We start from the raw sequence: 16,034 nt of genomic DNA on the forward strand, positions 1-16,034 counted from the left end.
CGCATACGAATTTTTGCTATCAAAAAATTTGGACAAATAGGAATTGGTTATTGTTGGCATTCGGATGCATCCGAGTGCCCGAATTTAAAGAAATTCTTCCAAATTCCATTTCAGAACGAAACAAAACAAACATGTCTAGTATATAAGCGCTTACAAACAACAATAACAAACATTGTGTAAAATATAAACAGTCCAGTCACCGAAAACACTCAGCATTTGTTCCCCACATCTAGTACAGAGTCCACTTATGGGGATCCATAGAATCCTCCTAATGACACTTCGGGGTCGGTTTATAAAGTGTTAGCCCAGCGTATAGCTGGAAATTCCTGAGCTCCTCGGCGCCATCTAATGGCAGTAATACCCTGTGAATGGCGTTCATCCAGCTATACGCTGTGCAAACCCTTTATAAACCAGCCCCTTATACAGTCCTGTGTAGAGCTGGTGGTGTGTCAGCTATGTCAGTACAGGTCGTCCGATGATACGCACTCTGCTCCCTCAGAGCCATCTTATTCTGATGGAGTGTACCATGCTATGAAATCTCCGGCCTACCTCTATTCCCAGCCGCCTCCATCCTCACACTGATCCGCTGTGCGCTGGCACACGCACTGCCGCCGCCTGTCTTGCTGCAGGCCCTTCCGTCCTCCAGGCCTCGCTCTCACCACTGCTGTTGTCATGGTAACACAGACCTTTCCGCCAGGCTCTCTGCTGCCTCCTGCAGACTCCTTCACACACTATCTCCGGATCTCTACACACATCATATAATGTACAAAACAAAAGCACTTCTCCTCCAGAAATATTAAAATGACATGTTATTATTAAAAAAAGAACAAAGATAAAAACAGTAAACACTTGAAAAAACAAAATCACTATGGATACCCCACTACAGGCCTCTACACATTCACTCCCTCACTGGTAACCATGGGCAACCGGCCTACATAGCTGCTTCCTCTCTCCAATATCTAAATAAATATATATATATATAATCCATATAGAGCACGTCCTCTGTCAATATTACCCCCTATAGCTACCCCCCACTTCTAATATACAGGAGCCCTGAACTCCATATAGTGTTATTGTACAAAACAAGAAGTTTATATCATATTTTACGGCAGCTGAAACCATATCCATATAAACAATGCTTTCCATACAGCAGGCAGTGGTACGGAGGATGCTCTATGGAAGGCATTGCAGGGATCCCAACCTGAAAAAAGCAATTTCAGGGAGGTCCCCTCTGCCCCCCCTGCGAATGGCAGATAGCAAAGAACCTATTGCTTCCGTGCTATCTGCAGGTTTTTCTTTTTTAGTATCCTGGCAGCTGCTGCCGTCAGAATAAAAACAGCATAGGAATGCGTAGCTAGATTCCTATTGGCTATTTCAATTTGCAATATCCAATAGCAAGCTGGCTATTGCACCTGCCCTCTGCTGCTGTCAATCACTAGAAGAGGACCTGATGGAGAACTTCAGGTCCCCCTCTGCTGATTGACAGCAGCAGTGGGCGGGGGTGCAATAGCTAGTTTGCTATTGCAAAGTGAAATAGCCACTAGGAATCTAGCTATGCATTCCTATGCTGGGTTTTTGTTTTTTTTCTGACTGTCCAGCGGCTCCAATGTCAGAAACAACAAACAACAAAAAAACAGAGCAGGGAAAGGTTTACTCAATCACCTCCATGTGGCCATGGAGGTGATTGGAACACCTGAATCCAATGATTTGGAGGGGGTCCCAATACATTTGGCAACACTGGGGGGAATTTATCAAAGCACTTGCGACAGTTTTAGCCTCTTAGATAATTTTTTTTATGTGCAAATCTGTCTTTTAACATGTGCCCCCTGTTTTCTTCAGAGCTTGCACTTCTTTTTCAACTGCATGTTTTTTGCACCTTTTTTTGTACATGTTTTTATCTGCACTTGTTGTGGGGCTGTCTGAAACTGGAGCATCACCTAAGAAAACACTCACAGCTTAAGAAGTCCCCATGACCACTTCTTCAAGATGCGACAGTTAAGCTTTTTGCCTGAAGTAAGAAGTCTTCTTTCTTTGAGTCTATTAAACCTCATTTAAACAACAACATTACACTAGCTTGATAAATCTGGTGCAAATATATTCCGTGCAAGTTTAAACACTCGCAATTGCTTTGATAAATCCCCCCCCGGGTTTGCACATACAAAAAAAAATCATCTAAGAGGCTAAAACTGTCGCAAGTGCTTTGATAAATTCCCTCCAGTGTATATACATCTATAATCTATAGATATTTCCTGGATCTCAAATGAGAAAATCAGGCTGGTCAATGAGCCGCCGGCGCCTCTGCCTAATTGTATTCAGCCTGGCCGGCCCGGATTGCAACCATGCATACTGAGGCAATCCGGGCAAGTTGGGCCTATTTTTAGTAGCAGACCTTGAGTGTGCTCTCCAATAGACCCTATGTTAATCCGGCCCTGGCTGGGAGAATAATTTACCGGTTTTAGTAACGAGTTCTGACCCTCGTGAAATTTACCTGTGCTCATGAAAACCCCAAATTTGCATTAAAAGGAGAACTATGAGGTGAGTGCTTTTCACTCACCTCATAGTTCTAGCCGACCTGTGACAATGAAACTGTCACAGGTCGGCTCAGTAGATCGGGAAGTGAGCAAACACATACCGGCGTTCGCTCACCTCTCGATCCTGTCACGGCTCTCTGCCCTGACAGGGGAGGGGCTGAATTTCCCCCTCCCTGCTCCGCCGACTGGCGGAACGGACGTGGGAGGGGGCGGGTTCAGCTGGCTCTGCCTCTAGATAGGCAGAGCCAGCTGTCAGTCACGCAGCTGGGCGGATCCAGACATAATTGTCGGGATCCGCTTCAGCTGCGGCGTCTTAGTATACCGCGAGCAGCAGCTTGCGGTATACTGCGGCGTCTCAGTATACCGCGAGCTACAGCTCGCGGTATACTGAGCCTAGGGTGACGGGAGGACGCTAGTTTGTGTCCTCCCGTTACCCTAAGGAGAACTATGGGGAAAAGCCTTAACCCCATAGTTCTCCTTCAACTCTTTTGCTGCCAAGGATGTAAGGCTAAAGGTGCCTGTGACAACTGCACCGTCACTGTGCCCATGCACCTTACGATTATCGTATGATAATCGTATGCGATCGACTTATCTTACGACAATCGTAAGGTGTATGGGCACCTTTACATCGGAACAGAATTGCTTTCAGGTGGCCGCACAACATGCTTACATCTTCTACTATAAATTGGGAGGCACATCGATATCACCTGTGTATCCTAGAAACATTTTCCATGGAAGGTCTGCTTTAAGTCATGAAAGGAAAAATTAAAGGAATTATCTTTTTGGGGGGACAAAAGCTTGTGTAGCTTTCAAGGCGACACTTTTCTTAAAAGAAAACAAAAACGGCACATAAAAACAAAAAATGACAAAAACAAAATGATCTTTTACTAGCCAAACAAGTTGTGACTTTATTGAACTATCGTGCATGAAAATGGTATATTTGCCCTTATGTTATCTCCAGCATAACTCACTTCCCACAAGGCAAACACAAAAGTCTAAACAAACAACAAAAAACATATATTATCTCTTGATCCGTCTTGATTATAGACTACCGCCTTTTTTTCCCCCCAGCCTGCTGCTGTGGTCAACTCTCCGTGTCTGAAGGAAACCCTTTGTTCCGGTCCGAAGTTAAATGTCGCTTGTGACATCCTTTGGGTCAGCTAAAGAAAGAAATGTCCATAAGATACATTATAATCCCTTGATTTCTACTGTGATTAAATGCAATATAAAAATAAACTTCTATTTAATTTTAAAAAAAGGCGTCTATTGGAAGAGAATATTATTACGGTTTGTGATATATACTTTATAGCAAGCAGGTTATTGTCTGCTTTTTCTGCTTAGCTATTTACAAAGCTCAATAGCTCAAGTCCAAATTTACTTACAGGAGGCACGGAAGAGACTTATTCCCTGCCTGTGCTGTTCGGACAGGGTGTATGGAGTTCCTATCAGAAAGAGAGAGTCTGAAGGCAAACAGCATGCAAAAAAACTTGTCTCACCGCTGAGGTTAAAAACAGAGGTTTAGATACACGTCTTCTGCAGAAAATGTGAAAGCCGCACTGCTGCGCCAAGGCACCTCTATATAGTGCGGTTCTACCTCTAAACTATGAGAGTCTCCATCTTGGAGCACATGTGGCAAAAGATAAAATTGGGTGCAGGTTTGTCAGGAGGAAGCCCAACCTCCTTAAGGCACCGGGACGCACAAGGGACCCCGCACATCACAACGGCAGCTGAGACCCCAAATTTACTTACAGGAGGCACGGGAGAGACTTATTCCCTGCCTGTGCTGTTCAGACAGGGTGTATGGAGTTCCTATCAGAAAGAGAGAGTCTGAAGGCAAACAGCTTCAGTTGTGCGCTCTCTCAAAGCAAAGACAAGAACAAAAATGTAATATATTGCAGCTAACACGTTCTGAGGTGGGGTGGGTGCAACCTGATATTGATGGGTACACCATTCTGTTCTGAACTCGACATAGCACTAGCACTCACTCCAATAGAAGTTCTAACCAACATAGTTGTATCTGCCGTGGCCACATGCCGGGCATAGGACTTGTTTTGCCAATTTTAATGAACTTTAGGAACATGTTTCATCTTGAACCTACCTGCACAATGCCAACTCTATACAAAAGGCCTAATAAGCTTAAAAGGTAGATATCCTTTAAAGAGACACTGTCATCTTGACATTAGGGGCAAAGGTGACAATGTCTGTGCAAAGCCCCCCCCCCCAACCTACTGATACCCCCCTACTGTTCCTTCTGCCATTGCAGTCCCCAGTGTTGGACGCTAGAAGGAATCGTGACATCACTTTTTAAAACCAGTTCTCTTTAGAACACGAGATTGTAACTCACGGACAGGGCTCTGCGTCGTTTCACTGGCGGTGGGCTGGGTGGGTGGTGTCGGCTCCTGATGGTGATCTGATATGCGCAATGCAGGCTGTTGGCAGTGGGGCTGCTCAGAAATACCACGTGTTCCCCCCACTTGCGGGCGAGAGTACTGGAAGGGAGCGCCTTGTACGTACATGTCGTTCCATGGGGAAGAATGATAGGCCGGACCACCTGCGGAAATGTAAAGAGACGAAGAAGTTTAAAATAAATGGTTGATATGTGTATGTTCTGACAACGGGCAATAAAAAAAAAATTCACTTTTATTGCTCAAGGTCAAGTTAAGGTACAAGCAAGCACACATCACAAGAGCCAAATGTATTCTTCCTTGAGTCTTGGTGATCTTTCTGTATTTCTTCCAGACCTGTGCACTAATCCAGTGTGAGATTTGGAGCTTCCTGTAATAAAGACCGGTCACTGCTGCTCTCTCTCCTTGTGCAGGGTGACTAGTCTCGTCTCCGCCTCCTCCTGTAATAAGGACCGCTCACTGCTGCTCTCTTTACTTGTGCAGGGTGACTGGTCTAGTCTCCGCCCCTTCCTGTAATAAAGACCGGCCACTGCTGCTCTCTCTCCTTGTGCAGGGCGACTGGTCTAGTCTCCGCCCCCTTCTGTAGTAAAGACCGGTCACTGTTGCTCTCTCTCTCCTTGTGCAGGGTGACTGGTCTAGTCTCCGCCCCCTCCTGTAGGGAAGACCAGTCACTGCTGCCCTCTCTTCTTATGCAGGTTGACTGGTCTTGTCTCCCGATAAGTAGAAAGGTTCTTGCCGCACTCCTTACCGGAGATCCCATGTAATGGGAAGGGTGCTCGTAATGACTGAGGATGGCTGTATGCATAAGATAAATGTGAAAGATGTCACCAGTGCTGGTGACATCTTTCACAGTGGTCTAGTCTCTGCCCCCTCCTGTAAAAAACTGCTCACTGCTGCTCTCTCTCCTTGTGCAGGGTGACTGGTCTCGTCTCCGCCCCCTCCTGTAATAAAGACTGCTCACTGCTGCTCTCCTTATGCAAAGTGATTGGTCTGGTCTCCGCCCCCTCCTGTAGTTTTCTGCAGGCAGCCTGTAGTGGGTGGGGCCTGCTGGCCTTCCAGCATTCCATAGCTCTATGTACAGCACAGTGCAAGGCAATATCTAGGTCTGCAAAGGCATTTGGTGCACACAAAGTGCATTTATACCCTTAATTATAAACGCACATACAGATCCAACTGCATTGGCCTATACACATACAGCACAGCAATGAAGTAATAAAATGAACTAGGATCACACTAATCCAGGACGTTATTATTCTCACGTGCCCCACTCAATATGGCCGCCGCTTGAGTGGGGCAACTCAGAATAATAACGTGCTGGACTACTGTGATCCTAGTTCATTGTATTACTTCATTGCTGTGCTGTATGTGTATAGGCCAATGCCTTGGCTGGCGCTCGTGCAGAAAGTTTCTTGGGCAAACTCATCGGCTCAAGTGGCTCCATCGGCTAACGAAGGGGGGAGGAGTCCGGTGACGTCACAGACATCGCCGTCACCGGACTTCTCCCCCCTTCCCTTCGTTAGCCGTCACGAACATCGACATCACCGGACTCCTCCCCCCTTCCCTTCGTTAGCCGACGGAGACACTTGGGGAAGGGGGGAGGAGTCCGGTGACGTTGATGTCCGGTGACGTCGATGTCCGTGACGTCACCGGATCGCCGACGGGACTCCCGGAAGCCGGCGGAGAGGTGAGTGTTTTCATTAGCGATCAAAATAATTTTAATCGATCAAAAAGTTTAACGATTAATCGAGAAATTAATCTTTAATTTCCACAGCCCTAATTTTTTTCTGTGCCCAGAAGTCAGCTTTAAGGGCTCTGTCCCCACATGCACATAAAAAAAATGCATGCATCTCCATTCATTCGCCCTTAAAGGCAAACTGGAGATCGATGCACTCACCATGAAGGTGTAGACCCTTTTCTGCACACATCACCATGCAACAGATGAGCAGACACAGATCATATCAAAAGAAACCTTTTCCCCATGTCCATGAATTCCGCCTGCACTGGAAAACACTGACAGCCAGCAATGTTAGCTGTGCAGTAGGAAGGAATAAGATGCAGAATTGTTATATCTGAGGGAGGAATAATATTTTGATAAAAAAGGAAAATATTTTCTGGGGGAAAGAAAAATATTTTCATAGAAGAAAAACTTTTTCCTGCAGAAAGGAAAATATTTTTTGGGGAAACAATAATATTTTGCACTTAATTGACAATTTGCTCCAAAACTATATACTGTATACGATTTCATTCCACATTGGAAGAGGTTTGTTCCTTTCTCTGGGAATGATAGAAATCTGACTTTTGAGATTCATGTATACAGTATATACACACACTGAGTGGCCGGATTATTATGACCACCTGACGTTTGTAGGCAAATGAGCTATAATTTGGCGCTGAAGTTGCTAGAGGGCCAGACCATTATAAATAGGGAAGCAGGTTGTTTACCACGACAGTAGAAGTGATTTGTTTCTGAAGATACGGGGAAACAACGCGATTTAACAGCCTTTGAACGTGGGATGATTGTTGGCGCTCGGAGTCTTGGAGCGAGTATCAGCAAAACAGCAGAATTTGTTAAATGTTCAAGAGGGGCTCATTGTTAAAGTGTTTAAAGACCGGACTGTCAGCCGAAAATCTGGGTCTGAACGTGCGAATTGTGGCCGTCAGCGACTAGTCAATGTTAGGGCAGAACGGGGGAGGGGCAAGACTGGTACAAGACAACAGAAGGGCAACAGTGCAGTATCAGATTCCTCTCATCACCTTTCAACATGTCGTGGAGTCACGAGGCGGCCCAACGAAGTACTGATGGGGTGGTCATAATAATCTGGCCAGTCAGTGTAGATTTTAAACTTTACCTATTCATTACACTAGGATGCACCAATACCGTTTTTTCAGTATCCAGTACCAATATTCTTTTTTCCTTTACTCGCCGATACAGAGTACCAGTGCCCCGATTATCAGGAAGTCGGGCGGCGGATCATGAGGTGCCGTCCAGCTTCCTGATTGGTCAGGAAGCCAGGTTGCCTAGCAGCAAGTGAAGCTGGCTTCCTAGCCAATCAGGAAGACAGGCGGCACGTCATGACCCGTCTCCCGGCTTCCTGATTAGAGTAGTGCTAAGTGCATTTCCAGGAGATCAATATATATCTGCGGACATGTCTGTTAGATTCTGGACTTCTATAAAGGGGCAAGAAGTCAGGAAAAGTCAGGCCCCCTTAGCAAAGTGAAACCAAATCAGAGGGGGCACGAAAGAGCATATTCTAGCTATCAAAGTGATTTTAAAGCAAAAGGGTTTTAAACTATTCCAAATGCTGATGAAATCATTTACAATGGATGCTGCTTCTTGATGTTGAAACGTTTTAGTTTCCTGCAGAATCAGCTGATCCCCTGAGCACTGGCCTCGATATTCTGTTTTAGGGTGGCTCCTTTCCCTTGCAGGGTCCTATGGAGCCACCCTGGTGTGTGCTAGTAAGCTCAAACACAGCAAATCAAGCTACTCTCCTCCCTCCACCGTTCTACAAGCTTGTAGATTAACTAGTAGCAGAGCTGAGAGAGCGGGACCAAAAGCAGTAACTTTAACAATACATAAGCTCAATGCAAATCTCATAATGCATACCATAGCAAGGATTTCATTTACAGCCCACCGACCATACCTGTGCCTGGTTGAAGCACAATATGTCCCCCTGGTCTGCCCTGCAGGTATGTTCCCGAGGTGCCAAAGGCTAGCATTCCAGCGTTACTGGCCGGAACGGCGAGGAAGGCTGCGTCCTCTGGAGAGGTTGGAGTAAGACTGTGTACTGGAACTCTCTGGTACTGGGTATACTGGAGCATCTGGTAGTGTCCCAACTGGTTGTTCTGGTGATAGTAGTGCGGCCCGAATCTCATAGATGCCCCCATCGTCTCTGCCATTGGGGATCTGCGGGGAGAAGCAGCGATAAGGACATTATCATCTATGAAATACCTAATCTAGGTCATATATTTGTCTATGTCTATATTGATACATTTTAGGGTTAAATGCTTGAGGACACCTGACCATCAACCTATCAGCTTGGGGGGTATCCCAATTCCAAAACCAGGGGCATTATTATGGGGTTGGCGCACCTTTAAGGTTATAAGAACCTCCACTTTTCTGGGAGGGCTTTCCACATGATTTTGGAGCGCGTCTGTGGGAATGTGTGTCCATTGAACCAGAAAAGCATTTGTGAAGGCAAGTACTGGGCTGTTCCAATTCTTCCAAAAGGTCTTCGGGAGGGTTGAGGTCAGGTACTGATGTTGGATATATACAGCCAGACTTCCTGTCTGGTAAAACATTGTCAGCAGGACAGGAAGTGAGGAGAAATCAGGCAGAGGTTCTAACCTTTCCCCATTTTATACAAAACTAAGAAAAAAAAAGTTTTAGCTGGACATACACTTTAACCAGCACCTCTTTTTTGGGGGTAAATCTGTTTTCATTAGCATGTGCACAAAGATTTCCAAAATAAAGGAACATAAGTTGGATCAGGGACTCGAAAGGCAGCAGAACTCAATAAAAATGAATAGCCCATAACATTATCATTACCAAAACCAGTTTCAATTCAGATATTTCCCCCCTGCAGTAACTTTTTCTGACACTAGATGTCCTCAGTCTGATGCTCAGCATCATTCAACACACTCTCTCTGAGCCCAGGTCATCCTAGACCAGTCCAAGCCTGTGATTGGACAGCTAAAGGAGAAGCAGCCTAGTGAAGCACCAATTTTTCTGTCACTCTACCCTCTCCTCCTTAGCATGCTGCTACTCTCCAGATCAGCTGGGAGAGCGTGGTCACCCAATTAAAGAAGATGATTGACCAAGGACCTCCATGGCAGGATCAGCAGGGATTATTTTGATTTTAAAAGCATTGAAAATAACTTTTGCAACGGCATGAACATTTAGTTTAAATGAAACCTTAATGATTGGGTTTAGATCCACTTTAAAAAAGCAGATCAAAGAGCCAATGAGGTTTCAGCTTTCTGCGGGCTGATCAGTAAAAGGTAATCCGAGTGTTCTGTACTAGTAAAGAGATGCATAGACATACATACTCCTGAATATTGTATGAGAACATATCGCCATCAGTAGACGGAGAAGGGGTACAGGCGCTCTCCGGCGTATCCAGCATGAGCGGAACCATGTGACTGCTGGGGTTAAAGGTCATGGACATAGGCAGACCGACACGCCGCAGCGGCGGGGGACTATGGAACGTGGGAGGGTACTCCTGGGATGGCGGCAGACAGAGGGCTCCAGGTGACCCTAAACTAGACACTGGGAAAAAAAAATGAAAAGGGTCATTACATCAAACTTCAAAATATTCACCTCAACGTCATGTTCTATGCATATATAGGGTCTGGGGAGAAGAAGTCAGACTTTTCTTTATACCCCAAAAAGACAATGAAAAACAATGGCTGACCCCCCTGTGTTCATAGACTTTAATGCTCAATTTTATTTTCATGTAGTTGTTCCGAGCGGTCACACTGGGTCTGGGCTGTGTGCGCCAAAAACGAAAAACAGATCATCACACTTTCAGTCATGGGTGGCACTGATGCCATGGCTTGGTGTAAGAAGCATGGCGGCCTGCACAAAGCCAAGTGGTTGGACGCGTGCAAGGGTGACAAAGCGACCACTGAATTGTAAGGTGGTCTGTGAGCGCTGCCATGTCTGAACAGAAAGTGGGAATAAAACCAAAGAACTAATGTTAAAAAAAAAAAAACATAATTTGGCTGTAAGGCCTAGATCACACAGGCGGTAAAACTGTGCAGTGGATGTGTGATTGTCAAGTTTAAATTCCACGGGCACATAATGCTACAGAACATAAATCAGAGACCAACTGCAGTGACAGGCTACAGTAGTTGGTCAGGGCCTGAAGGTATGCTGCTGGAGATTGTCAAAGACTGTAGACATGTTCCAGTTGCGATTGGGGACATGCTGCAGGAGACTGTCCACAGAACATGGTCAGAGACTGGACATACTACAATAGATGGTCAGAGTCTGAAGGCATGCTACGGGAGATTGTCAGAGAGTAGGGTCATGCTGCACAGAGACAGGGAACATTTTACAAGAGACTTGTAGAAATCACTGCTATATGCTACTGCTACAGTCAGTGTTCCCTACAGCCCCTTAAAAAAATTACTGGAGCAGTATTTGATCTTCTTCTCAGTAAGACCCATTATAATACGTCCAATAAAAAAAACGAAGGTGGTGTAAAAGAGATAAAAATAAATTAGACAGTACAATCCAGTTTAATGACTATTTGCTTCTACTGTCCCTGGGTGAGCATCTTCGCAATGAGATGGGGGCCAAGGGATAAGCAGTAAGTACCAAAAGGGCCACTCTTGACCCTCAGGCTACAGGTTGGGCATCAAGGCTCCATGCATCTAGAACAAACATTGTAATTCGAAAACCAAAATTCATAGAGCCTTGGACGGAACTGTAGCCGTACTTCCTCTGCTGCAAGGCAACATTGCTAACCACCAACACACCATGCCATATAGAGAATTTCAACGGTGGAGCTTCCTGGTCATCCCAACACTGACCTGAACTTCTGCTGTTGGAACCGCAGGAGGTGCTGTGTTGAGACACATCCATAGAGTGAGATCTGTGAAGAAGACTTCCGTGGACAATAGGCATCCTACAAGTGGCAGAAGATGGAGGGAGTGAGAAAGTACAGTTAATACGCACTGAAGAAGGATTGCAGACAATATAAAAATTGAAGGTGATCCATAAATGGCATTTCAGGTACTTAGGAAGGGCAGGAAAAGCCTTTGAGGAGCCTTCAAAGTTAATTCCCAAAACAGATACACTATGGCAAAAATAAAGTTGGTGGACACCTCACCACCACACCTACTAAATGGTCAAAATAATGTGGACACCCCTCCAAATGACTGAGCTGTTTCCAGTGATGGATACTGTTAAAGTCTATGGAAACCCGAACAATGAACTTCTCTACTTTGCTCCATTTTGGTATATCAGATATACCATCGAAAGAGAGAGTTTTGTTGTAAGCACCTTGACCTTGCCTGAAACAGGGCCGGTGCTAGGATACTTGCCTACACAGGCAAGGTGCATTTTGACAAATACTTGTACTTGTCAAAATGCCCCGATGTTTGCGCTATGTTTTTATTTATTTTTTCACTTACCTTCGGTGCGGGAGAGCAGCGGCGAGTCAGCGAAAATTCAGAATCCTCCTGTGTCCCCTGCACACTTCCTATGTTATCTCAAAGAATGTAATTAGACCTGCCAGTTACACAAAAGACTCACCGCTCTAATGCCATCAGACTGCAGATCAATACAGACATCGGGTGCAGGCTGCAGTGACCAACAAGCTCATCTACAGTAGGTGTAATGGTAAAACCTTTAATCATATAGTGTATTTCTGCTATAGGTGGAGGCTGGTGGGCTAACCTGCTGTGTTCCTATAACACAGGGGAACCCCTGAGAACTCCCTGCTATAGTTTGTATCCCTCTTTCTGTCCAGTGTGCTGTTCTAGGCTTCTCCTGCCCGGGGAGCCACATAAAGAGCCAGCAGTAAAAGTCAACATTTCCAAGGTTCCGATCCTGCTTCCCTCTATCCAAAAATATTTTAAAAATTGAGCTGCAGTTGGGCTTTTTTACCTCCTCCCCACTCACAGTCTATACGTTAATGTTCCAAATCATGATGCCCCATGCTGGTAATACATTACTAATCATCCTCCCTTTTGAGAGCCAGCAGCTGACACTTTGCGTGGCTGGTGGCTTTCAATCCCAGCTGTCCCCGACAGCTCCGGCCGCACTGATGATCGGGCCAGAGGCTTTAAGCTATTGGTAAAACAGGCATTGATCCCACAGAATGAAGGTGCAAGCTATTATCTGTTTACTACTGCAGTGGCCAGATGCAATTACAGTATTAATAAGGGAGTAAATGTATTTTTTTTTTAAATCAGATTAATTAGATATGCAAATTACTCATTGTCTAGAGATATTGTTAAAGGAGAATTATGAGGTGAGTGCTTTTCACTCACCTCATAGTTCTAGCCGACCTGTGACAATGAGACTGTCACAGGTCGGCTCAGTAGATCGGGAGGTGAGCGAACACATACCGGCGTTCGCTCACCTCTCGATCCTGTCACGGCTCTCTGCCGTGATAGGGGAGGGGCTGTATTCCCCTCTCCCCGCTCCGATCCGCCAGCGCTGACTGGCGGAACGGACGGGGGAGGCGGCGGGTACAGATGGCTCTGCCTCTAGATAGGCAGAGCCAGCTGTCACTCACACAGCTGGGCAGATCTCGACATCGATGTCGGGATCCGCTCCGCCTGCGGCGTCTCAGTATACCGCGAGCTGTAGCTTGCGGTATACTGAGACTAGGGTGACGGGAGGACGCTAGTTTGTGTCCCCCCATTACCCTAAGGAGAACTTTGGGGAAAAGCCCTGACCCCATAGTTCTCCTTTAAGTTATTCAACCCACGATGACTCTGGTAAATTTGGTAAGACTTCTAGGCACTAATAAACTCTGGTCACAAATGGCTTATATGGGGGGTTGTAACAGCCTCAAATTTCAGTCAAAGGTGGTGAGTGGTTAAAGTTATTTTAGGCAGCATGCAAGTACAGGTTTGTGTTGGGGACATGTAATTTAAATGACTGCAGACTGGGGGGCACTCTCTACTGACCATAATAAAATGAAAAACAAGGTGCACAGAAGAATAAAGAGGATTTGGTTGAACAGCCAGGCTTCTCACCCGTTCCTCACACCCTGTAATGATCCGTATGTATGGTGGACTGAAGGCACTGCATATGAAATGGTTTCTGGCTTTGCTTGCATTGAAGCGGTGGAACCGAAGCCTACGTTCTCAGACCGGGGCACCATAGCCATAGAAGAATTCACTTTCTTTCCACCTTTAAGAGACGTCTTCTCAACTTTGCGCCATTTGGCTCGTCGGTTCTGGAACCAAACCTGGAAAGAGGTAGAGCGCTGACTGACTGCTAAACAAATCTGTGAAGTGTAATGGCGGCTATTATAGCATTCTTTCCCAAATCCCCACTTACTGGAATTTTAGAGCTAGGGCTGTGTAGTCACATGACTATTCTGCAGGAACATAAATTTGGCGAACCATCAAGGTCTATTCTGCTGTATTCTTTCCCATGATAGTCAGTTATTAAAGACATATTCCAAATGTGCCGCTATGGGCCACTTAGGTCTTCTCCACCCCCATGGGCCTTGAGCAGCCCAATCCTCTCTACTACGTAACTGTAGCTGGTGACCCATTCCACCATATAGAAAAATAAATAAAATACCATAATCCTTTGTGGCGTCACCCCAATAATCTCCGCAATTTCTTTCCTCTTCTCGCTGTCCGGATAATGATCGTCCATAAACATTCGCTCCAATTCTTGCAGCTGGTCTGGAACAAAAGACAAGGGGGCATAGTTATAAATGATTCAAGAGTGCATTGCCTGCACATTCACAAGAGTAAAATTTGCCAACATTTGGTAAAGGATTGGAAAATTTTACCAAAATTTTGCCTCCCAATTTAGGATTAGATTTTAGATAAATGAAAAAAACTCTCAAATTTCATTCATCCCTTCTCCTAACCTAGGCCAAAAGCTATGCTACAATTCTCAACTTTGCCACTGGATATGGCCAGTTTTCCCAAGTTGAATGATGGCAAGCGCCATTCAACCCACTTCCTGTGAGCCCTGGTTATTATGAATGTTGGTTGTCATGGACCTGCCCCCTGCAGAGAAGAAGAACCGGATGTATGTGTGTCTGCGCATTTATTTACATACGTACATACACACACACACACACACATACATCATATATGTCTTCTGCAGAGAAATGCTACTTTGGACTTCTTTAAATGCTGCTCACATGTTTGAAGGACTAGGCACTTAGTCATGTGATCTCAGCTGACATAGAAATGTAGAGATTAGACTTCCTCATCCTCCACTTTAGCAGAGATCATTGGCACAAATACCTAGGCATGTGAGCATAGGTTGGCTTTACTCCTAGAACTACTGGGAATCAAAACATTAGAACGGGCAGGGGCTTACCAATGTTGTACAGGGTTCGGCTCTTCTTCCGGCTAGGAGCTGCCACCTCATCCAGATTTTCATCCTGGCTCTTCAACTTTTGACTTACTTCTTCAGGTCCCGTGTCGTATATATAGGCTGGCACGTGGCAGGAGGTGGAACAGCGGGCAGATCGTCGCGGCAAAGGTGCGGTTTGTGGATAGGCACCCACCATTTTTAGGTTTACAGGCTGGAACTGTCCTCCCGTAGCGTAGAATCCCGGGCCCTGGGGGGGCTCTGAAGTGTAGGTGCTGTAACATCCTCCTGGTGGGTCAGGCAAGGGCCCACAAACTGCCAGTAAGTTCAGATGGCATTGCCCCGTATCAGGTACTGGGTTCTCTGGGGGATTAATGATGAACTCCGTCGGGTCAGGGGTCTCCAGTTCATCGCTTGGTCCAGACACAATGACTGTGTTATATTCTGGAGTCTCTTCCCCACCTACCTGCTCTGTGCACAACAGAGAAGGTTCCTCCTTGGAAGCTGGGCGAGGGAAGATAAATGTGAAAACGTTATTTAAGCATTGGAGCAACCCAACGCCAGTCAAACATTTCTTTTTTTTTTTATTTTGGATGGAGTGTGGAAGGGTTAGAACCCCTGTTAGATATGATATTTTGTTGTTGTCTTTAACCCTACTTGAGAGATCAACCCTCTCTATGTGTCCTGGGCGCCATTGTCGATGAGAAGGAAGGTTATGGGAAATTCAAAATGTTACAGTTATTACTGGAACAGGAGGTAAGGGAAAATCTCTCAAAGGAGACACCTGTTCCTGAGACAGATAAGAGGGGATTTTCCACCACTTTGGAGAGAATTACTTTAGCTTCCTGTTGCATCTGCAGGTCAGGAAGTTAAAGTGGATATAAACTAACTCTCCAACCCCTTTGCATGTGATGCCTTCTTCACTGACAGTTCATTAGGCTGTTAGTTAGAAAGTCTGGCTTGCCCATTGGTCCACCCACCTCCCAGGCATCAGAATGAGGAAGAAGCCTGTCCGCATGTCCACACTGCCCCCCCCCCCCCCCCCCCCCCCCCCCCGCCCACGGTTCATGTGTG

General features: G+C 45.8%; 1 protein-coding gene across 1 annotated transcript in view; it reads right to left on the reverse strand.

Annotated features, from left to right (window-relative positions):
* NOBOX (NOBOX oogenesis homeobox) overlaps positions 1-16,034 on the reverse strand; it is a 25,661-nt gene that overhangs the window by 5,324 nt on the left and 4,303 nt on the right. The window contains exons 2-8 of the mRNA XM_018553806.1: positions 14,967-15,464; positions 14,208-14,314; positions 13,652-13,866; positions 11,486-11,568; positions 9,986-10,205; positions 8,581-8,843; positions 4,876-5,082 (exon numbers count right to left, since the gene is read on the reverse strand). Coding sequence (XP_018409308.1) covers positions 4,876-5,082; positions 8,581-8,843; positions 9,986-10,205; positions 11,486-11,568; positions 13,652-13,866; positions 14,208-14,314; positions 14,967-15,464 — 1,593 coding nt within the window. The remainder of the gene's footprint in view (positions 1-4,875; positions 5,083-8,580; positions 8,844-9,985; positions 10,206-11,485; positions 11,569-13,651; positions 13,867-14,207; positions 14,315-14,966; positions 15,465-16,034) is intronic.

The sequence above is a fragment of the Nanorana parkeri genome, unplaced genomic scaffold (genome assembly GCF_000935625.1).
Source record: "Nanorana parkeri isolate BGI_ZX_2015 unplaced genomic scaffold, ASM93562v1 scaffold130, whole genome shotgun sequence".
NCBI lineage: Eukaryota > Metazoa > Chordata > Amphibia > Anura > Dicroglossidae > Nanorana > Nanorana parkeri.